The sequence below is a fragment of the Anopheles aquasalis genome, chromosome 2 (genome assembly GCF_943734665.1).
Source record: "Anopheles aquasalis chromosome 2, idAnoAquaMG_Q_19, whole genome shotgun sequence".
Taxonomy (NCBI): Eukaryota; Metazoa; Arthropoda; class Insecta; order Diptera; family Culicidae; genus Anopheles; species Anopheles aquasalis.
The window spans coordinates 90,046,720-90,069,263 of record NC_064877.1 but is presented as its reverse complement, the minus strand read 5'-3'; the positions used below and the strand labels follow the sequence as shown (position 1 = coordinate 90,069,263).

The window sequence follows — 22,544 nt, the reverse complement described above, 5'->3', positions numbered from 1 at the left end:
CACGCCACCAACGCTCAAGACACACCCACAAAATGGCGCCCCAGATCGGCCAATGATAGCAAGCCACAAGCAAAGCCACAAGCAAAGCTGAAAATGGCACACAAATGCCTTAAGATGCCATTGCTGGAAGGATGCTGGAAAATAGCTGGAAAGTAGACCGAAAGATTGCTGGAACATGGCCGGAAGGTTGCTGGAAAAGTGCCTGAAAATTGCTGGAAAATTGCCCGAACAACACCCGGAAAGTAGGCCGGAAGATTGCTGGAGAAGAGGCGGAAGATTGCCCGAAGATTGCCGGAAGAACGCACAAAAATTGCCCGAAGAACGCCAGAAAACGCATCAAAGTTGACCAAGAACGAAGAACCAAGAAGAAGATAGAACGCCCGAAGGTTGCCGGAAGATTGCCTAGAAACGCCCGAAGAACGCCAGAAAACGCATCAAAGTTGACCAAGAACGAAGAACCTAGAAAAAGGAAGAACGCCCGAAGGTTGCCGGAAGATTGCCTAGAAAGTAGGCCATACCTACCCCATACCATACCTACCAGCCCTAGCAAGCCACAAGCAAAGCTGAAAATGGCACACAAATGCCTTAAGATGCCATTGCTGGAAGGATGCTGGAAAGTAAACCGAAAGATTGCCGGAGCATGGCCGGAAGGTTGCTGGAAAAGTGCCTGAAAATTGCCCGAACAACACCCGGAAAGTAGGCCGGAAGATTGCTGGAGAAGAGGCGGAAGATTGCCCGAAGATTGCCGGAAGAACGCACAAAAATTGCCCGAAGAACGCCAGAAAACGCATCAAAGTTGACCAAGAACGAAGAACCAAGAAGAAGGAAGAACGCCCGAAGGTTGCCGGAAGATTGCCTAGAAACGCCCGAAGAACGCCAGAAAACGCATCAAAGTTGACCAAGAACGAAGAACCAAGAAGAAGGAAGAACGCCCGAAGGTTGCCGGAAGATTGCCTAGAAACGCCCGAAGAACGCCAGAAAACGCATCAAAGTTGACCAAGAACGAAGAACCAAGAAGAAGGAAGAACGCCCGAAGGTTGCCGGAAGATTGCCTAGTGACGCCCGAAGAACGCCAGAAAACGCATCAAAGTTGACCAAGAACGAAGAACCTAGAAGAAGGAAGAACCTAGAAGAAGGAAGAACGCCCGAAGGTTGCCGGAAGATTGCCTAGAAAGTAGGCCGGCAGATTGTCAGAAGGCAGCCAGACACACTGCCCACAGCGCACAAGCCAGCGGAGAAACACACAGGAGGATCGGAGCACAGTCTAACACAAAGAAACAAACAAACGACAACCAGCCAAGAACGCCAGAAAGATGCCGGAAGTTTGCCGGAAGAACGCACAAAAGTTGCCCGAAGAACGCCAGAAAACGCATCAAAGTTGACCAAGAACGAAGAACCAAGAAGAAGGAAGAACGCCCGAAGGTTGCCGGAAGATTGCCTAGAAACGCCCGAAGAACGCCAGAAAACGCATCAAAGTTGACCAAGAACGAAGAACCTAGAAGAAGGAAGAACGCCCGAAGGTTGCCGGAAGATTGCCTAGAAAGTAGGCCGGCAGATTGTCAGAAGGCAGCCAGACACACTGCCCACAGCGCACAAGCCAGCGGAGAAACACACAGGAGGATCGGAGCAGTCTAAAACAAAGAAACAAACAAACGACAACAAGCCAAGAACGCCAGAAAGATGCCGGAAGATTGCCGGAAGAACGCACAAAAATTGCCCGAAGAACGCCAGAAAACGCATCAAAGTTGACCAAGAACGAAGAACCTAGAAGAAGGAAGAACGCCCGAAGGTTGCCGGAAGATTGCCTAGAAAGTAGGCCGGCAGATTGTCAGAAGGCAGCCAGACACACTGCCCACAGCGCACAAGCCAGCGGAGAAACACACAGGAGGATCGGAGCACAGTCTAAAACAAAGAAACAAACAAACGACAACAAGCCAAGAACGCCAGAAAGATGCCGGAAGATTGCCGGAAGAACGCACAAAAATTGCCCGAAGAACGCCAGAAAACGCATCAAAGTTGACCAAGAACGAAGAACCTAGAAGAAGGAAGAACGCCCGAAGGTTGCCGGAAGATTGCCTAGAAAGTAGGCCGGCAGATTGTCAGAAGGCAGCCAGACACACTGCCCACAGCGCATAAGCCAGCGGAGAAACACACAGGAGGATCGGAGCACAGTCTAACACAAAGAAACAAACAAACGACAACAAGCCAAGAACGCCAGAAAGATGCCGGAAGATTGCCGGAAGAACGCCAGAAAACGCATCAAAGTTGACCAAGAACGAAGAACCAAGAAGAAGGAAGAACGCCCGAAGGTTGCCGGAAGATTGCCTAGAAACGCCCGAAGAACGCCAGAAAACGCATCAAAGTTGACCAAGAACGAAGAACCTAGAAGAAGGAAGAACGCCCGAAGGTTGCCCGAAGGTTGCCGGAAGATTGCCTAGAAACGCCCGAAGAACGCCAGAAAACGCATCAAAGTTGACCAAGAACGAAGAACCTAGAAGAAGGAAGAACGCCCGAAGGTTGCCGGAAGATTGCCTAGAAAGTAGGCCGGCAGATTGTCAGAAGGCAGCCAGACACACTGCCCACAGCGCACAAGCCAGCGGAGAAACACACAGGAGGATCGGAGCACAGTCTAAAACAAAGAAACAAACAAACGACAACAAGCCAAGAACGCCAGAAAGATGCCGGAAGAACGCACAAAAATTGCCAATAAATAAACAAAAACAAACCAACGCGCCAACCTCAATAAGCCCAATAAGCCAAAGCCCAATAAGCAAAAGCCCAATGAACCAAAAATATCCCAATAAACCAACTAAACCCCAATAAGCCAAAATCACAAATAAAGCCGTTTGGTATATTTTGTGTACTTTTAGGCATGTTTTCGGCTGGGAAAAAATTGACAAGTCACAAATGGTGCCGTTTCATATAATTTTTTCAAATTTTTAGGCATGTTTACGGAACTTTCAACTTTTTGACGTGCCGAAAACATGCCTAAATGAGCACAAAATTTTATATGAAATGGCATCATTGACGACTGCTATTTTTAAGCACTTATAAAATACTACAAATCGTCTCGAATCCAACGGTCCAAACGGCGCATTTTTAGCACGTCGGGAAGTATGAGTTTTTGAATTTTCAAAAATTCGAGCAGAGCCTCAAGATGCCATGGAAATGACACAAAAATGGCATGGAAATGACACAAAATAGCCTCAAATGCAAAGAGAATACAAAGGTAATGACTCAAATGCCAAAGAAATGACACAAAAAAGCCTCTAAATGACACGAATAACCCTCAAAATGGCCACAAAACACAAAAAACAAAGCCTCCAATGCAATGGAAATGCCTCTAAAATGGCTAGGAAATCAATAGAAAACTCTCTAAAAAACAACTCACAAAAACTCCCTAAACATTCTAGGATAGTCTCTCAATAAAGCAGCCAGTCAAGTAAATAAAAAAAACCTTGAAAGATTCTAGGAAAAGGGGCAAAGCAAAAAAAGCCTCTTGGAAAGGGGGAAAGCAGAAAGGAAGACAGCGGTATTTAATTTAAGAAATTAAAAAAAAAATTCCGATAAGTATGTCATTTTGCCGAGCTTCTTCTGAATCCGGAACACTTCTTCCTCGACGTTCATGTTGCTGGTGCCTGGCAGAAACCTGGGTGTGTTGTTTCTCGTACCCTTCGCCGCCGTACGCACGCACGCTGAAAGAGGTAAAGCGGGATGATGCGATGTAACATACGGGGAACGGTGTACAAAGCGCCGCACTTACCGAGCCATCCGATAAGGATGTCATTTTGCCGAGCTTCTTCTGAATCCGGAACACTTCTTCCTCGACGTTCATGTTGCTGGTGCCTGGCAGAAATCTGGGTGTGTTGTTTCTCGTACCCTTCGCCGCCGTACGCACGCACGCTGAAAGAGGTAAAGCGGGATGATGCGCTTGTCGTCGCTCGCCGGGCTGCTAACCTAGGAGGGGCTTCCTTTCTTTACGCGGGTCGCTATGCTGGAGTATGCCGCTAACTGGTGAGCCACTACCGGTTAACCCAGATGAAGCCGAGTTCGATGGGCCGTAGACGGTGGATTTAAAGAAAAACTTTTGCCGGAAAAGGGCGCGATCTAGCACCAAAACACGGGACACGCGAAACCGCGGCGGAGGAAATTTTCACCACACGCCAGTGTTGCCATGGCGTATTCACCATCCAGTGTTGCAAATTCAGCAAATCTTTTGATCGATCAGTTTAGGCGGGGTTAGTCGGATGCTTGAAATTCCGGAACGAATTTGAATAGACCGTTCCTCGACCGGATGGAAATACGTGTTTATCTGTTATTTAGCCACAGTTCTCGAAAAACGAAAACACACTTCGCACACACATGTGCACCCGGGCGTGAGAGCGCGAGCGTGAAACCCGAGGCACTCGTTCAAGCTCTCCTGCTCTGTAAATAGATTACGCAAAAAAGATGAAAAGATACAACCCAGAACAGCGAATTACCCAGCAGATTTTTTCCCTCTTGGATTCTTGCAAGTGCACACCCCAAGAACTTGGAATCTTGGCGGAAGATAACGCGCCGCCAGGCGAGTGACTAAAAGGGGTAGTGGAAAAAACATATCCAAGCGTCAAAACTTACCACAAAACTGCGATGATGCGATGTAACATACGGGGAACGGTGTACAATCCATCCGATAAGGATGTCATTTTGCCGAGCTTCTTCTGAATCCGGAACACTTCTTCCTCGACGTTCATGTTGCTGGTGCCTGGCAGAAATCTGGGTGTGTTGTTTCTCGTACCCTTCGCCGCCGTACGCACGCACGCTGAAAGAGGTAAAGCGGGATGATGCGATGTAACATACGGGGAACGGTGTACAAAGCGCCGCACTTACCGAGCCATCCGATAAGGATGTCATTTTGCCGAGCTTCTTCTGAATCCGGAACACTTCTTCCTCGACGTTCATGTTGCTGGTGCCTGGCAGAAATCTGGGTGTGTTGTTTCTCGTACCCTTCGCCGCCGTACGCACGCATCGAAAAGATACAACCCAGAACAGCGAATTACCCAGCAGATATTTTCCCTCTTGGATTCTTGCAAGTGCACACCCCAAGAACTTGGAATCTTGGCGGAAGATAACGCGCCGCCAGGCGAGTGACTAAAAGGGGTAGTGGAAAAAACATATCCAAGCGTCAAAACTTACCACAAAACTGCGATGATGCGATGTAACATACGGGGAACGGTGTACAAAGCGCCGCGCTTACCGAGCCATCCGATAAGGATGTCATTTTGCCGAGCTTCTTCTGAATCCGGAACACTTCTTCCTCGACGTTCATGTTGCTGGTGCCTGGCAGAAATCTGGGTGTGTTGTTTCTCGTACCCTTCGCCGCCGTACGCACGCACGGTGAAAGAGGTAAAGCGGGATGATGCGATGTAACATACGGGGAACGGTGTACAAAGCGCCGCACTTACCGAGCCATCCGATAAGGATGTCATTTTGCCGCCCACCCTTCGCCGCCGTACGCACGCACGCTGAAAGAGGTAAAGCGGGATGATGCGATGTAACATACGGGGAACGGTGTACAAAGCGCCGCACTTACCGAGCCATCCGATAAGGATGTCATTTTGCCGAGCTTCTTCTGAATCCGGAACACTTCTTCCTCGACGTTCATGTTGCTGGTGCCTGGCAGAAATCTGGGTGTGTTGTTTCTCGTACCCTTCGCCGCCGTACGCAGGCACGCTGAAAGAGGTAAAGCGGGATGATGCGATGTAACATACGGGGAGCGGTGTACAAAGCGCCGCGCTTACCGAGCCATTCGATAAGGATGTCATTTTGCCGAGCTTCTTCTGAATCCGGAACACTTCTTCCTCGACGTTCATGTTGCTGGTGCCTGGCAGAAATCTGGGTGTGTTGTTTCTCGTACCCTTCGCCGCCGTACGCAGGCACGCTGAAAGAGGTAAAGCGGGATGATGCGATGTAACATACGGGGAGTGGTGTACAAAGCGCCGCGCTTACCGAGCCATCCGATAAGGATGTCATTTTGCCGCCCACCCTTCGCCGCCGTACGCACGCACGCTGAAAGAGGTAAAGCGGGATGATGCGCTTGTCGTCGCTCGCCGGGCTGCTAACCGAGGAAGGGCTTCCTTTCTTTTCGCGGGTCGCTATGCTGGAGGATGCCACTAACTGGTGAGCCACTACCGGTTAACCCAGATGAAGCCGAGTTCGATGGGCCGTAGACGGTGGATTTAAAGAAAAACTTGCCGGAAAAGGGCGCGATCTAGCACCAAAACACGGGACACGCGAAACCGCGGCGGAGGAAATTTTCACCACACGCCAGTGTTGCCATGGCGTATTCACCATCCAGTGTTGCAAATTCAGCAAATCTTTTGATCGATCAGTTTAGGCGGGGTTAGTCGGATGCTTGAAATTCCGGAGCGAATTTGAATAGACTGTTCCTCGACCGGATGGAAATACGTGTTTATCTGTTATTTAGCCACAGTTCCCAAAAAACGAAAACACACTTCGCGCACACATGTGCACCCGGGCGTGAGAGCGCGAGCGTGAAACCCGAGGCACTCGTTCAAGCTCTCCTGCTCTGTCAATAGATTACACAAAAAAGACGAAAAGATACAACCCAGAACTGCGAATTACCCAGCAGATTTTTTCGCTCTTGGATTTTTGCAAGTGCATGCCCCAAGAACTTGAAATCTTGGTGGAAGATAACGCGCCGCCAGGCGAGTGGCTAAAAGGGGTAGTGGAAAAAACATATCCAATGGTATGGAGCGAGGCCAAAGCGGTTTATTTCTTCCGCCGCCACACACATCAATGTCTTGCAAAACAAGTCTCACAAACTTTCTTTCAAATGGAGTTCTGTACACTTGGAATCAAGGTACACTTTCAATCTGATTCAAAAATAATTCCTTCCAAAAATTGAGCCATAAAAAAACTCTATTCATATAAAAACTTGCCAGTAAGACCAATATTTACTAAACGGTGCTCTGAAATGCTTTTTTGAAGTTTTACTATCTGCGATGGAATCAAAATTATTCGAATCTTATTCCTGCCGATTTGGTTAGTATGATTTCGAAAAACTCATGGCTTCAACTATCCTATCAAAATCCAATCAAATCCATTTCAAAAATCGCATATTTCCTTATGTTTATTGGTCACATATCAGTACAGTAGATGTTGGAGCTAATGATATTAACGATGACAAAAGACAAACTGTCGTGGCCTAGCTTCCAAATTGTTATTAAATAAATACATAGAAGGGATCTTAGTGCTACATCATAATGTATACATTCTTTGGTCTACGTCTAAAAGGACATAGTACTTTTCAAAAATACTGTTCATCTTGGATCAAACACGGGACCATAGAACAATGGCAAACCGGTAGGCTCGTGTCTTACATATATCAGGAACGGCGTGTTGCCATTGAAAAATGCAGGTGATCCAATACGATCGATGAGTGCCGCAGTAGCGGCAGCACCTTCGGTACCTGACTCGTCAACTGTAAGGTCCAGTTTGTGGACTATTTGATTCACGTACGGCTTTTGGCCACCGCCGCTGGCTGGAAACATATTAGATAGATCGCTCTTGGCTGGACTAAAGATTGAATTGAAACCAAGTCGCTGGAAGGACTGCGACAAATCTAAATTGCTGCGCAAGTGCATTTTTGGCAGCCGGACACTCGTTTTCTGCAGCTTCATACGTCCAATCCAAGTTTCCAACGTTTTGGCGTTCAGTGTGCCCTGTAGTCGACGGAGTGTCGTTCGGCTGGAATTCGCAGGTTGGATCAGGTACATTGTTGTGATGTTATCGCGGTACGGAAGTCCCACGATCGTTACATCTGATGCATCATACGTGCGATAGAATGGAAGGCATGCGCTGAGAAACATCATTTTCACGCTGTACGACGATCTATCCATTCCGTCGGGAAAGAAAGCGGCATCCCGTGTTGAGTATCCATCAAACTGTCTCCTCCATTCTGCTTTAAAATAAAGCGCATTGGCAACCACCATGCCGGCACTGCTGCTTATCGGTCCTTCGATCATTCTGCTAATCTTGCCGACTGTCATGTCATTGACCCATCGATTGATGACACCAGCCGAAGAGTCTGCGTTTAGATCCAATGGATACACCAATGATCCATACAGTTCACGAGCTAGTTTAACGTACTGTTGGCTGATGGGAAGGTTGTTGTGGTAGAAAATTGCGTTGGCGACTCGAATGACTTGCGTACTATTGCAAAAAAAAAGCAAAACAGAAACATGTTATCTACACACTCTGTGTTGGTTTCTTTTTGTTGCCTTACTTACTTTTGAGCTGCTGTCGACTGCCCAGCATCATCGTCATAGTCATCTTCCTCGTGGCACGTTTGACGACGCCAAGGGTCACGACGGTTATCGATAGGCGTCGGTGACATCATATTACCCAACACCCCTCCGTAACTACGATGTAACTGCTTCCAATCCATACCGGTTGGTGTTAGCAACTTGTTAAACTCAGTGTGTGTGACGCCCTTTGAACCCAAAAACAACAAATTGGCTACCATCGAAATACTGAGCGGTGAAAATAATTCCGTTTTGCCCTGCTGCTGCATAATCGTATTGCTAAGCCTCAGCATTAAATCCACGACGGATTGTACAACTCGTGGATCATTTTGGGGTGGTTGAGCGAAACTTTTTGCCGGCTGTTCTTTAGCCGGTGCCGCAGTGCTCGACGTCGCATCTGCTCCCAGTCTCGACGCGAAACGCGATGTCTGCCGTACCATAGGTGTGTAGCCTGAAGTTGTGTACCGTCGCGTCCATTGGCATTGAACAACTGCTACTGAGAGCATGCATATTGCTAACAACGTTGTCTGAGGGAGCTTCATATTGGCTGAAAAAATAGATAGAATAAAACGCGTTAGTTCCAAACGTCAAACACATACACCACAAGAAGAAGTAATCATAGGTCACGGAGGCGGCAGCGATAACACTGTACGTAGAGCCGCGATCGTGATCGACTGCAAAGGCAAAGCTCGCAGCATTCACAACACTCTCGCGTTCCAGTTACAAAGCCAATGTGGAACTGGTATTGTGATCGGGAGTTGGAAATTCCAAAAAACTTGGAAAATACACGATACCCCCACGACCAAAGGGTTGGCTGTTGTCGTGCTCATCTACAAATAAATTGCCCAACTAACAGTGGCCATGGCGAGAATCGTGATAGGCGGATGACAACAGTTAATATAAATCATTGTTGTTCACATTTACTTCGATCCTTAACGGTTAGCATTCATCACGTCTTCGAAGTACGTGAGACTACTGGGAAACGAATTTACCTTTAATTGAAACAGAGTTCTAGGTAATGATTGTCATAAGTATGGGCATATCACGGTTTTTAATAAAATCGCTTTAAAGGTAAACATGGGGAAGTATAAAAATTAAATTTTAAAAGAGTGACTGATCTAGGTTGAAAAAGAGTTTGCTTTCTGTTTAACTAGCTTCAAAACATTCTTTACAGTAAAAAACAATGACTTTGTGAGCAACCACTAAATCGATCGTCCCTTCCCTTGTAAAACCAACCGTCATTAACAGCTTTCAATTGTCGAACACCCTTACATATGGAGACAAAACAGACAATTCGCGTACGTAGCAAACGTGTTACGCGATAATTTGATGCACATGTTTAAACGAAGCGCTAAGTGACTGATCTCGCACCCGGTATCCAGTTTTATTGTTTTGTTTATCTCGAAACGTATAAGAAGTAGTATGAAGCTTTCATGTCTCAGAATCGTGGCACACTACACTAACAACTAAGCAGTACCCAATTGTATCATTAGTAACGCATTAGACTATGCATATGCCAATCTTCAATCCTTTAAAAACTATGATTATGTATCCTGCAGTTTTTCACTAAAGAGCATGCAAGAAAAAGGGCTGCTTTGTTTTATGGCTTGTTGTTTCTTTTCAAAGGAGAATTATTTCCTTTAAAATTCTCAACACACCTGTCTCAAGCATATTGTATGATCGTCGATAACATACCGATTGAAACCGGTTTGGTGATCGATAATAAAACGTTTCACAATACATCTGATAACATGTCGTGTGGTAAAGAAGAATTCTAAAATACATCTATAGTTTACTTCAATCACATCACAACCGGAATCAAAAGCACTATGTATTGATCACTACCGGCTTGCGAACTTGTTTCTTCTACATCGAAAATAGCAAAGTAATCGGTTTCACTTTCGAGTCGTATTTATTTTAAGTAGGCAGTAGTAAGGCTGCTTTGAACGCCACATGCATTGCCACTGACATTTAATGATGATTTTTAATGCGGTGGTAACATCATTAACCTTGAAATCGAATTACTCGTACACGAGAACAAATACCGCAAACCAGAGCCAAACAAAACAGCAACCGTGTCCGCGCAGCATACCTACATTAAATACTGTAATGTTACACTACGTCAAGGTCCTGTTAGCTTTATCTAAGCATTGAAGAAGGTTGAAATTACGTATATAAAAAACTCAACTGCTCCTCACTCAATCGAAGTGTTATAGTAGTCTCGAGTTTTGTTGATCACGAATCATTGTTCGCGTACTTCTCACGAGAAACGATCAAAACACAAAGGCACGCGACGCAGTTCACACCAACCTTATCGAAGAAGCGGTTCGGTCTAGATTCAAAATTATTCACTACCCCACAGCCAAAACCCATACTGTGCCCGCGCGAATGGTTGCATCATGCACTCACTGCCATGTATTACTATTTTTGGAAAATTGATTCCACGGAAAAATGATCCAATCCTATCGACGACAACATAATGGGTATTCCACCGTTACCGAACCTAGCAGTTGTTACTTGAACTATCATCATAACCCCTCGGTTTTTGCAAACTATCACATTGCGGGATACATTAACTATTCATTAAATAGCGCACTTAACAATTTCACAAAGGGCAAAGTAATTCAAGACTGCATTCTAAGATGCGCACACAAATCCTGTTTTGCACTAACCTCCCTCCGGTACACCGAGAAGTAACTCACCGTAGCAAGTTAACAACAATTCCGCTTTTGTGTGTCTGTGGAACCGCACTTGATGAGGCACTCACTGGGTTGGGAAGTTTATTTTATGCTGCGGTTGCGCGTCTATCACGCCGAAGCTGTGTCTCACAACTGATGCTGAAATGCGCAACGCTCGTTCACTTATATTTGCCAGACGCTATGACGCGCGCGCTTTGCGGGATAGCTCGCATGGGGTTGCTTCGTGCACGATGCTATAGTTGTTCCCTTTAAATCCACAGAGATAGAATATTCAACAATAGAAGCCGCATAGTACCCTCAGGTTATGAAAGGAGTTACGTCTGATTAACTGTCGAGCAAAAGTTTCACGATATCCACGTGGTTTGCTTTTGTATCCTTGACCAGATGCTCGGAAGTGTTCGATCTCCTTGATGGGTTGCAGTAAACCACGGGAAAACCATCCGATCTTTAAGGTTGACAACATTTCTTGTAGATCACCGACTTTTAACGCTGTTGACCTCTTGGGGGGTCACGGATCAGGCGGACATGTGTGAATATTGTACTCTTTCATTTATGATGTCATACAATTTCGCTACGTGTGCATTCTTCGCTTAAAAAAGTTATTATTGAATGTACCAGAAATATGTATTTAAAAACTGTAACTGTTTATAAAAAAATATCGTTGCTCTATTGTTTTTAATTTTCTTTAAAAAAAACATTTTGACGAACACATTTTTAGCGACTAGTAGTAGAGCATGACTCACATTGCAAGTAACCGTCAATTATGTACAAAAATGTGCCCTAGACCCCGTTTGCACAGCCGTCACCTTAAGCATCGTCAGATGCAATTATTCGAACGTAATTGCGGTTCCTCTATTTGCATTGATAAGCTTCTACGGTATAATGGTGTTTCACGTCGAGGCCCATCGTGTCGGTAACGTCAGTCTAGGTTGTAAACAGATAAAAGCCTTATCTCTTCTTTCATAGCGTCATCGTGAAAAGATGATGCACCCAATGGAGTTCGCTTATCGCGACGGCAAAAAGGAGACATACATTGAACTGAAAATAAAAGCATATCATACGATTCTGATATGATTTTCGAGTTGCTGTTCGAAGATATTTCATTTCGACACGAATTCAAGTTACAGTAGTAATCAACCTTTGCAAGAGAATCCAATAATTTACTGATTTACTCCGTTCCGGAAGTATGACTTTGCATTGTCATCGCCATAAGCATTTTTTTAAACTCATGGCGCTGGGGAACGTGTATCAGATCCTGGTAAAATGCTCATTCAAAGGAAAACCCATTCTACCTTGTACCGAACTCAGGATTCGATTCTCGACATCATTAAATAATGACGCGACGAATATATAAAATTTCACTTTCAACGATCGTGTTGCCTCCTCTTGAACGTCTTCCCTGTTGGGCGATTCGTTAATGATGACGATGATCACCTCAAAATATGACGCCATCGAAAAATGTTTCAAGCATACAGCATCCACGAGGATCGTGAGCGAACAGCACAGCGCATATGGACTTTGAGATGCAAGTGTTACTCGTCATGCAGTGCCAGTAGGTGCGGAACCGAACAGAAACTATAGCAAAGGCTACCTCCAAATACAGTTCTAAGATGGAATCGTGAGTCATGCTTTAGGACTCAGCTACAGCGCTTACAGCTGTACTCATACGCACCACAGTGTCATTCAACGGGGAGCGAATAATTGGGGCTGTATTCATTGTCACAGTTCATTCGAAATAATTTGCTCTAATTTATGGTAATCACTGTGCTACAACGTTTGAATCTTGAAGCGCTCTCCGTAATGGACTTTCCACATGATTGTTAAGGATATTTCTTTGCTGAGCAGCAACAGAAAAGATTAATTGTTCGAACATTTGAATCATCGCACACCAGCCCAAACCATCGTGGAGTCATATTTACGTATCTCAAGCAGAACGCCAAACACATTCAGAAGACAGAACACTGCAATGTGTTTGTTGCTTAGTGACGCAGCACCATCTGTTTGGTAGATGATTGTATTTTAGTGACTATCAGTGGGGCGGAGAGTGACACATTTTTGTGTTTCAAATTGAGAATTGGTTTTCTGTGGAAAATAAATCATGCTGGAGGATGAAAAAATAAAATTACCATTTAAAAATGTGGCAGGGCTGTTTTTGAGTTTCAAATTTTTATTTCTATTTTTATTCCCCTCATTCCCCCAAATTGTGTGTTTATTGTTTGCTAACCGCTTTTTTGTGAACTTCCAGCTAAGTTACCCAGTTAAGTCCTGCACCGTTTATGAATTGTATGCTGATGCAAGTCGCAAGCTTATTGTGTCTTATGGCCCATCCAGGTCGTTCGCTTTCCTTGGTGAAACGATAGCTCGAACGGCCACTAACCGTCTGTGTCGTGGTGGGTAAACCTTGGAAAACATACAGAATACGAATGCATTCAGAGAACGTTTGATGACGGAACATATAAAACAGCTGCTAAAAACAACTTTGTTCAATATGCTGCACCTTTTGCACGTCTATCGGCATGATTGGTCAAATCAGGCACGATTGGTCAAATCAAACACAAATCGTCACATCGCCAACGTGAATGGTTTTCCACCCAATAAAGGGCGGTAGCACAATGTTTGTCCTCGGCAAGTTTCGTGCCTGCTGCCGCTAGAAATTCTTCGATCGGATCGATCGATGAACCTCGCCCATCTCTCTACGATTTTTCCTAAAGTATCGTGGCAGCCATCATGGTGATTAATGGCACATACGCCACTGATAATGCGCCAATCATCATTCGAATAGGCCTATCTGCAGGTAGAACAATGGCCGAATCGCCATTGCATTAAAGGGAAATCAAAGCAGGACAATCACGATTTCAATATGACTCATTCGGCCACTGGCCATTGTTCACTACCTGTCCAATCGGAACACGGCAACCGATAGTGGTGTATATCGGTTCAACCTTTATCCTTTATCCTTTAACCTTTAACGCTGTTTTGGTGCATCAGAATACTGGAGCGGTACACCTCTTCTAACTCAACGAAATCCGCGTGCCCCCACAAGAAACTGCAATCGCGTCCCGTGTGGACACAAGGAATAATTTCGATCGCATGGAATCCGCAATTTTTCTCATTCAACTTGCATAAAGTTCAAAGTTGCATTCAAGTACGATCTAACACGTATTATCGTTTTAGCGTAGTACATCCTTATTATCGTTCAATTGCATATTTGTCCTGTTTTGCACTGATCGTCATTTTTAAATACTGCAGGATTTCCCGCGATTTAAATGGTATTCACGAAGAAAAGGTAGAAAAGAACTAAGAAAACCGTATTTTTTTTCAATTTAGGGTACAGCATTAGTATACAGGCACACCTGAGCGAACAGTGAAAAAGTTTGCATTGATTACTTGCTCTGTGAGCTGTGTTTTTATTGTGATTCGTTTGGGATGCGCAGAAGAAAAAGTGAAGATGAATTTTAAGACATTTAACGATTTCTGAATTTTTTCTTTCACTTCTTTTGTCTTTCCCATTAAAACAATCACCGGGATAAAAGTTTCTTGGTGTGCGAAATAATTGGTGCAAAATACATTCAACTTTACCAGCTATACGTAACATAGTGTTTATTCTCCTTAAGACTTTAATAGGGTACACTTTACACAAGTGTAAGGTATGAGTTCTTTACAATAAGTTCGTCTGCTCAACCACAGTATAGCTTTTCATAATGGTGGCTCCGCCGCTGTAGGCTCAATAAATACGTCACAAGAGCGCACTGTATAACACAAATGAACACCTATTGATCCATCGTAATTTGATGAACTTGTCTGTACTGGAAATTATGATCGCATCCGTGCCCATCGGCTTGTTGCACACACAGCTAGGCATATCTTAATCGCGAATTTTCTCACTAGGTGACTCTCATCAATTTAGGATTCTACGCTTGTAAACTCGGGTGCCTATGGCGCCATGTGATAGCTATCGCTTGTATCAGCAGCAGTCTGGAGGAACGTTCCATGTGATTACAGGATCAACCTATAGTAGTGCAGCAAGTTACGGAAAGTTAGCTTGTTACAAAACCGCAGCTAAATGATCCATGATTAATGCTTTCATCCCCAGTCTTGACGTTTTGCCTATCTTTATGGGGAAGGATCGTAAATTGATCCGTAGAATAACGGAAGTCTAGTTTCGTCGTGTCCAATTAGTAACAGAAATGGTGCATCTGCTCGGAAATGTATTGATGGTAGTGATCGGAAGATGGTAGATGTTGTAATTGCTCCACCCTCTGTGCCCTTTTCATTGATGTCCAGCTCTACTTTGTGGATGAATTCACTAACATGCAATTGTTTTCCGGCCTTGGTCGGTTGCGGTTTTATCCCGCTGGCTGGTTCACGGAAAATGTTAGGTTGGTTACCACCATTTGTACTGCCACGGCGGGCTTCGGTTGGATTCAGAGGATAATAGTCATCGATCGGAAACACCACTGACGACGGATCTGGTGTGGAGCCCCCGAACCGTGTTTCGTAGATATTCAGCGGAACGGACCGTGCAATCATAGCCGATAGATCGCTCTGACCAGGATTGAAGATCGTCCGAAGTCCGAGTCGCTGTAGCACGTCGCGCAGATTGATTGTGTTCGAGATGCGCATCTTAGGCAGCTGTAGATACATCTTGCGTGTTGTCATTTTCACTACCATCTCACCGATCATGGCTGGCGTAAGATTACGCTGGAAGTCTTGCATTCGCTGGCGGGTCGAGTTATTTGGCATGATAATGTACAGGGCCGTTTTGTTGCCCTGGTACGACAGGCCAACGATCTTCGCATCGAACTCGCGTGTCGCATCGTAGTACGGAAAGCATCCGACGGCCGCCATCGTTAGAACCGGTTTCGCAGGTCTTTCGTGCCCATCCGGATAGAACGGCTTCAGTTCGGTTGCTTGTCTCTCGAACATTTCCGACCAAAGACCCTTGAAATAGAGCGCACTTGCTACGACCATCTCTGTTTCGGCCGCAAATGATGTTGACACGATTTCACGTATTTTACCTTCGGTACTACGAGCAGCCCAGCCGTTGATTATATTTGCTGCCCGCCCTGGATCCGTGGTGAACGGTACATTGTCTGCTGTACTGTTGTAGTAGTGCTTGGAGAAGTAACCAAAGTTGCCATCCAGCTGCACCCCATCCTGCACGAAAACAGCATTTGTGACTCGAATGACATCTTTCGTGGGAGGTTCATAGCTCCCCTCATCATAATCGGTGCCGCCCTCATCATCACCATCGTAACACGGATTAGCAGTTCGCCAGTTTGGCGGATGCACGTCGAACTGCGTCTTCGCTAGGTCGTTCAGCATCTGACTGTAAAGTTGGTGCATGTTTTGCAGGTTGTTCTCGAACTGCTGGAAACCAAGTACTCGCACCAGCTCCCGCTTTGTCTCGCCTTCGGCGCCGATCAACATTAATGAAAGAGCGCAAGCAATGCTGACGGGCGAAAAGACTCCCGCATTGCTCTGTTGACCCATGATGGCACCGATCACTCTTGCCAGCTCGGTTACGGCGCGCGACGCTGGGTTGTAGGAAAATGGTAAGCTACCCTGCACATTACCGGACGCAAGCTGCAGTGGTGCCGGAGTTGTTGCACGAGGTATTGTCCTCCGATTAGATATTGTCTGCTGGCGTTGTTGGAGCAGCATTTGTGGCTGCTGCTGCTGTTGTAGTAGTTGCTGCTGTTGCTGTGCACTGATCAGTTCATGTCCTAAAGCCTGTTGGGCTTGCGTTTGATACGTTTGTCCTTGACAGGAAAACGATTGCAGCAACAGCAAGCTCATCACCCCTATGTTAATGATTACGCGTGATGCACTCAGACATCGATAATGCCTTTTCCTTTCCATCTTCGTGTAACAAGGATCGCTTATTTCTACTGAAACAAGACCACACTGATCCAGCCGCGATCCGCCGCAATCACCATAAACAACCACACTGAACTTCACAATGTCTAGGGTGTGCTCTTTTATAACCAACCCACAGCACCACTTTAGTTTGTTCTCTTAACACGCACACTGCAAGCGAAACGTGACGACGAAATGCTCGATCTCTCCCCTTCGCGATGTTTCGTCTTTTCGAATCAATCGATGGATTTCCGAAATGGCGAAGAATTGACGTTTTGGCAAAAAAAAACAACTTGAATGGAACGACGAATTTGTACGTTCGTTTTGCTTTCTACTGTTCATTTATCAGAACAAACTGGTGTATTCATCAGGAGAGCGTTCTTCCCCGATGTCACCATGACTACTCGCACGCAATCACATCTGACCGGAGCTGAGCGAAGAGAACGAGATCGTCCAGTAGATCGGGTGTGAGTGAGGCTAGGTGGCAATCGTTTACGCTCAATAACAAGTAATCCCCACCACGAGAATGGTGCTTTACGAAGCTGAACCCCGATTGAAATACATATGATGAACCCACGAACCATCTTTTAGCCAAGTAGGTGAGCAATGGAGAGAACAAATCATCTCCTCGCGCTAGTGTCCGTACAGTGAATGAAATCGTGGTTGAGACGAATCTCTATGATTCATACACCCTGCTGTAGCAGTCATGTATCAATGGTGGTGCTAAGTGTTTGGCAGACCTCTCCGTGACATCAACGGTCAGCAAAGTCAATGTGGTCCGGGTGTATTTCGCGGCAAGCATGTATTTACAAATGCCGGTGGAGTAAATGTGTTGGTAGTACGGACTGGGAAAGTACCGTCTATAACGTCGACCAGTTTCAGGTAGCAATCCTCATCACGGGAAAACCAGTAATCAATAGCAAGCAACGAATGCGTGTGGCGATGTTACAGTTTCGAAAAAATATATAAAGACGTTTGACACTCTTTTAGCAATATCTAGATTGTGGATTTCCTATTTGTTTTTTAATCAGGTATTGTCTGAACATAAAAAAACTAAGAATTCCGTTGGCCAAAAAATCCCCTGGGTTGAGACCAGTTGAGACTAGTGAGTAAACTCAAAAGTACGTCAAATCATTTTATTTTTTTTTTCTCTAGTCAATAGTCTAGTCAATTTTGCAACATATTAACATACAACACATACACATATTGCACATATTCTCTTCTCAGACTCTTCGTCCTCCGTAGTAAGAACAAATTATCTGCAATTTAAAACGCCCTGTGGACGTCTCTAGAATTATTCATAAAAATCACTCCGAAAAATCAAAATACCGCATGCTAGGCGCCTCCATCACATAAAAATCATCGATCACGTGTCTTTTGTTATAATAGTACAAAGCAGTGGAGTTTTTTTTCATTTAAACCATTCAGTAAACAAATTTATAGCACATGTCAAATGTTATCTCTTACACTATTTATACATTGCGGAGAAGTATGTTGTGATACTCTATCTGTTTATGCAATACTTTTATACAGCAAATGTATTATTTTATTTTTTTTAAATTACTCAATTGTTTTGCAAAGTTTAAAACAGACACTGCTCAACAACACTTTATGTTTCATTCGATTTTGCAGGAAGAAAGAATGCAATTTTCTTAACTTCAAAGTTAAGTTATGCCAATGTTAACGTAAATTATGTTAAGTTTATGTCAAACTAAAGGGTATTGATGTTCGAAAAGTTATAAATATTCAACAATCATTAACGAGTTTGTATCAAGAACCGAATCCATTAGTTGTGTTAGAACAAAGCAGAAATTCATTAAAAATTCCTTAAAATTATTCGGCAGCATACCAATAAGTTCTGTAAGAGAATAAAAGCTGCAGCTGGTATGTATTGGTAACCTGTTGACAAACTAAAGTTTGTCGCTAATGAATCCAGTGGATATTGTCTATGGCTCGGTCGCTGTGAACTCAGATAGCATCGGAAGAACAGTAGACTATTAACTCTTTTACGAATCGAGGGTTTTACCAGCCGAAAACCTGTCAACGACAGAGACGAAAGTACGCCTGTAAGATCGGAAGGGCTCCGGAGGAAGTGAAATGACCAGTTGCAAACTGGTCTTTCGACGAGCAGTCATCCTTATACGATGTTCAGTCAAATGGATATCTACAATGGATACAACTGCTTGAACGTGTTGTCGTATAACGCACCATATAAATACAACCACACTACCACATCAACGACGCGTCTTCATACGCTTCCGCTATGGACTTCACATGAAATCCACAACTGCGTCGATAAAAAAGTTGTCAAACACGTTTCCGAGTTACGTAGCTCCGGTGCATTTCACGGTCAACTTCTTGTGGTCTAGTCGTTCCAAGCTGCTGTTATTAACAACGCCAAACGCATTAACATTTTGTAATGGAACGTGGGTGGTTGGGACAGGGAAGAGCGGGAGAGGGGATAGATAACGATGGCGATGACCGCCCTCCTCCAGAAGTGCACACTCTGCCGATCGTTAAGTCACTTAAAACATTCCTGTTGCATATTTCCGATCAGTTGAATCAGCAATGCCCTGTAAGTAGGTTGTCAAATCATCGATCGTCAATCGCATCATTTAAGAAGCACGAAGCTGCAGTCGACGAACCTCTTCGTTCTTACGATGTGAGCAGTTTTGTGGGGGAGTTTCTCAAATGCTCCCATACCACAAAAATAGCCAACTGTAGGGAAGCTTGTGGGTTAGATAGTTCATTGTCTGTATGCATTCTAATTAGTAAAAGAATGTGGACTATTCCAGACGCGTAGTATTGGTGCTGGTCGACTCTGGTGAATTGGGGTGCGAGTGGTGGTTAGTTTTTTTTATTTCGTAGGCTTGGTGGCAAACCTACAAATACCGCCATACATCTGTCTGTCGTTGCGCCGGCTCAGGGGTCCCCGAATGTCCGAAGCAGGTTTGTCCCCGCGGGCTCGGTTCTTCTCTCTGTGTGTTCGCGTGCACGATTATAAAAGTAGCAGCTACGGTATCAAGTGCTCGCACAACACACGACGAGCCTCGATCGGAAGATCTTTTTAGTTGCAGTGAACATAAAGTCACGCGGAAGCAAGAATCAGATCTCCTTAGCGATGGACGCGATCCGATGTCTATTCGCAATCATCATAGTGCTAACAACGGCTTGCTGTCAGCCGGTTACTGGACGTAAGTTGCAGTACAATGCTTTGAAAAAAAAAAGATCGCTAAACTGTTTTATCGGAAACCTTCAGAATTTAAACAGTGCGCCAGGGAGAAAGACTGTATCGATATCCGAGAATGCGCCATGTTTGGGCCACATTTCACGGAGCCAGCCAAGTGGACCGACAGCCTCAAGTTCGAATTCGGTAAACGAGTTTGCAAACGTGAGTCAGTGAATGGTGTCAATGTAAGTATCGGCAATCGTGTCAAATGGATGCTGGAATCTTAGATAAACGAGGGTTTCGGCGTGTGCATCATAGGTGTTTAAGGTTTGCTGTCCATCGGAAGTAACCAATCTCGGAGATAGTGGTGGAGCTAGTGGTCGCCGTGGCATGGACCTGCTGAATACTCAGGATTGTGGCTCAATCTCCGACGATCGAATAGCGCACGGGAAGACTGCCAAGTTGTACATGTTTCCATGGATGGCTCTGTTGGAAAATAACATTGGGAAGTTCCCGTGTGGAGCGACACTGATTGCCGACCGATACGTACTGACGGCAGCCCACTGCGTGCGCGATGGAGACGTGTAAGTCAGAATGATTTAGATACAGATGATGGAAAACCATAATCGATAGATTTGTTGCGGGTTTTTAATATAGCGTTTCGGTGAGGTTGGGCGAGTACGATCTGGATAAGGAGATCGATTGTGATAAGGGTGGTCAAGATTGTGCTCAACCTGTGCAAGACATTCCCGTTGAGCGTGTAATTATACACGATAACTACAGCAGCCGATTCAAGCGAAACGATATTGCCCTGATCCGACTCGCAGAAAAGGCTTCATTGAATGACAGTAAGTATGAAAAAACAACTAGAACTGCCTGTTAGAGAACTAAGTCCGTTACTTTTATGACTTCCATAGATGTAAAGCCAATCTGTTTGCCCGTTGGACCACTGATGCGAACTACCCAGAAAAATTATTTTGTCGCGGGTTGGGGTAGCACACACAATGCCGACAAATCATCCAAGCTCCAGTTTGCAATTCTGACCTTAATGCCAAACGACAAATGTTTGCAACGTCTGCGTCTTGAGGATAGATATGTTAAGGTAGAGGATAGTCAGATGTGTGCGATCGGAGCAAATCTGAGTGACAATTGTTCCGGAGACTCAGGTGGACCATTGAAAACGATCAGTCAAAGTGCCCAGTTCGTGCAATATGGGGTCGTGTCATTTGGGCTGAACACCTGCGGTAAAGTGAGTGCTCCGGGTGTGTATACACGGGTGGATAAATACATTGACTGGATTCTAGATAATCTTGAAGAATAAGATGGAACTCTTACCAGTCGATAATTTTTTCATAGCCCAACCGTAGGTTGATAGTCGATAGCTAGAGCTCCAGGACGAGATCCTTTAGATCGTATGTGCACAAAAGAACGTTATTTTATGTCTAATTGTAAGGCGCTTTGAAAGCTGAACAAACCACTCAGATATTGACACTCAGAAATGTTAAGAATTTTACTTTAAAAACAAATAAAATGAACCCAACAGATAGCAAAACCCCCGGTTGTTGCGTTGTCTCTAGCGTGCATATAAAGTTTGTTTGAAGATTATAAAAAAAAAACTGATTCACATCATATATAATGTTCAATTTCGTTGGAACAGTGATACGAGTCGATTCTTGGTGTTGACTCAACCAGTTCTTCCCCATCATCTAGATGACGCAACTCTTACGATCATCCTAGAAACACAAACGGGAACAACAAGAAAGCAGATGGTCTAACGTTATTCTACCGTGGCTGAGTAGTTCTTCGAATCCAAATAATTCATTCACTATCGAACAAAATTTTGTAACTGTATTTTGTGCTGTATCTTGGTGACAACAACATTCTAATTGCACAAAAGCAGGTTAATAATAATTTAAATACAACAGCATATTTTTTTAGCTGATACCTTACAGAATAGCATATTTTATATTTCATTAAAGTGGAATTCTACCATTCGTTAAGAAGGGAGGACTTCCAATGCGAAAAACCCAGCAGTTTTTATTTATGGAAAACCCAACGATTGTAGGAAATCCATTGAAGACTCTTAAAAAATCAGAAGGCGTTAGAGCAATTGCGGGCAAGTATGGCATAAACCTTTCATTCCTCGGACGAAAGTATATACAACCAATTTTAAATTATGCTGTAGATCAACATTGTCCTATCATTTGCGTCTTTGGTTCCAACATATTTGGCTTTAATAAAAAGTTAAAGTCGCCGCTTAAATATAAATTTATACGACACTCCCAAAGATCATATCTAATTGCTAGACAGACTATCAATTTTCGTTTCTAATTTTAAACCTGTTGAAATATGTTGATGATAATTTTCCAAGTTTCAAATTTTAAAAGAAATCCAAAGCGAAAGAGTCCAATTCGCTAGTTTTGTATGCAGACGCCAGCTTAAGCTGTATATAATTGAAATTAGAACATATATTATGCCAAACAAACAGCACAAATATATCCCACAAAAAGA

The 22,544-nt window shown here is 44.3% G+C and overlaps 3 protein-coding genes and 1 long non-coding RNA gene across 14 annotated transcripts; 1 reads left to right on the top strand and 3 right to left on the bottom strand.

The window, feature by feature from the left end:
• Nucleotides 1–374: 374 nt before the first annotated feature.
• Nucleotides 375–2,399, bottom strand: LOC126569343 (uncharacterized). Its single transcript, XR_007607797.1, has 4 exons — nt 2,285–2,399; nt 1,415–1,495; nt 816–1,126; nt 375–459 (listed from the first exon to the last, which is right to left on the bottom strand). It is a non-coding gene; the product is annotated as an uncharacterized LOC126569343 (long non-coding RNA).
• Nucleotides 2,400–3,515: 1,116 nt separating this feature from the next.
• LOC126580963 (uncharacterized) lies at nt 3,516–6,147 on the bottom strand. 11 transcript variants are annotated; one of them, XR_007609130.1, is made up of 6 exons: nt 5,989–6,147; nt 5,781–5,920; nt 5,573–5,712; nt 5,445–5,504; nt 3,764–3,903; nt 3,516–3,695 (listed from the first exon to the last, which is right to left on the bottom strand). XR_007609130.1 is itself a non-coding variant. In XM_050244328.1 (5 exons), the coding sequence occupies exons 1-5, from the start codon at nt 5,994–5,996 to the stop codon at nt 3,624–3,626; spliced, it is 420 nt and encodes a 139-aa protein (XP_050100285.1). In that variant the 5' UTR covers nt 5,997–6,128; the 3' UTR covers nt 3,516–3,623. The 11 variants fall into 11 exon arrangements, 5 of the variants coding, with proteins under 5 accessions (XP_050100285.1, XP_050100281.1, XP_050100282.1 ...); XR_007609132.1 differs by lacking the exon at nt 3,764–3,903 and adding an exon at nt 4,676–4,801 and having other exon boundaries at nt 3,516–3,670; nt 5,989–6,128; XR_007609129.1 differs by lacking the exons at nt 3,764–3,903; nt 5,445–5,504 and adding exons at nt 4,676–4,801; nt 4,870–5,130 and having other exon boundaries at nt 3,516–3,670; nt 5,989–6,128.
• A 958-nt stretch (nt 6,148–7,105) lies between these two features.
• LOC126577883 (uncharacterized) lies at nt 7,106–17,330 on the bottom strand. The gene is made up of 3 exons (XM_050239892.1): nt 15,127–17,330; nt 8,292–8,853; nt 7,106–8,214 (listed from the first exon to the last, which is right to left on the bottom strand). The coding sequence occupies exons 1-3, from the start codon at nt 16,865–16,867 to the stop codon at nt 7,323–7,325; spliced, it is 3,195 nt and encodes a 1,064-aa protein (XP_050095849.1). The 5' UTR covers nt 16,868–17,330; the 3' UTR covers nt 7,106–7,322.
• A 2,089-nt stretch (nt 17,331–19,419) lies between these two features.
• LOC126571427 (serine protease grass-like) lies at nt 19,420–22,500 on the top strand. The gene is made up of 5 exons (XM_050229917.1): nt 19,420–20,058; nt 20,124–20,278; nt 20,352–20,617; nt 20,691–20,881; nt 20,951–22,500. Exons 1-5 carry the CDS (start codon nt 19,986–19,988, stop codon nt 21,352–21,354), a joined length of 1,089 nt encoding a protein of 362 aa, XP_050085874.1. The 5' UTR covers nt 19,420–19,985; the 3' UTR covers nt 21,355–22,500.
• The last annotated feature ends 44 nt before the right edge of the window (nt 22,501–22,544 follow it).

What these genes read in the sequence shown, in the direction of transcription:
- LOC126580963 (XM_050244324.1), bottom strand. An exon ending in CATCCTTATCGAATGGCTCG is followed by an intron (nt 5,713 to 5,780) that starts GTAAGCGCGGCG and finishes TACCTCTTTCAG; the next exon opens with CGTGCCTGCGTACGGCGGCG. An exon ending in CATCCTTATCGGATGGCTCG is followed by an intron (nt 3,696 to 4,869) that starts GTAAGTGCGGCG and finishes TACCTCTTTCAG; the next exon opens with CGTGCGTGCGTACGGCGGCG.
- LOC126577883 (XM_050239892.1), bottom strand. Translation starts at nt 16,867, where the DNA reads ATGGAAAGGAAAAGGCATTATCGATGTCTGAGTGCATCACGCGTAATC. An exon ending in CGGATCAATTTACGATCCTT is followed by an intron (nt 8,854 to 15,126) that starts CCCCATAAAGAT and finishes CTATTTTTTCAG; the next exon opens with CCAATATGAAGCTCCCTCAG. An exon ending in CAGTCGACAGCAGCTCAAAA is followed by an intron (nt 8,215 to 8,291) that starts GTAAGTAAGGCA and finishes TTTTTGCAATAG; the next exon opens with TACGCAAGTCATTCGAGTCG.
- LOC126571427 (XM_050229917.1), top strand. Translation starts at nt 19,986, where the DNA reads ATGGACGCGATCCGATGTCTATTCGCAATCATCATAGTGCTAACAACG. An exon ending in CTGTCAGCCGGTTACTGGAC is followed by an intron (nt 20,059 to 20,123) that starts GTAAGTTGCAGT and finishes GGAAACCTTCAG; the next exon opens with AATTTAAACAGTGCGCCAGG. An exon ending in TGCGTGCGCGATGGAGACGT is followed by an intron (nt 20,618 to 20,690) that starts GTAAGTCAGAAT and finishes TTTTTAATATAG; the next exon opens with CGTTTCGGTGAGGTTGGGCG.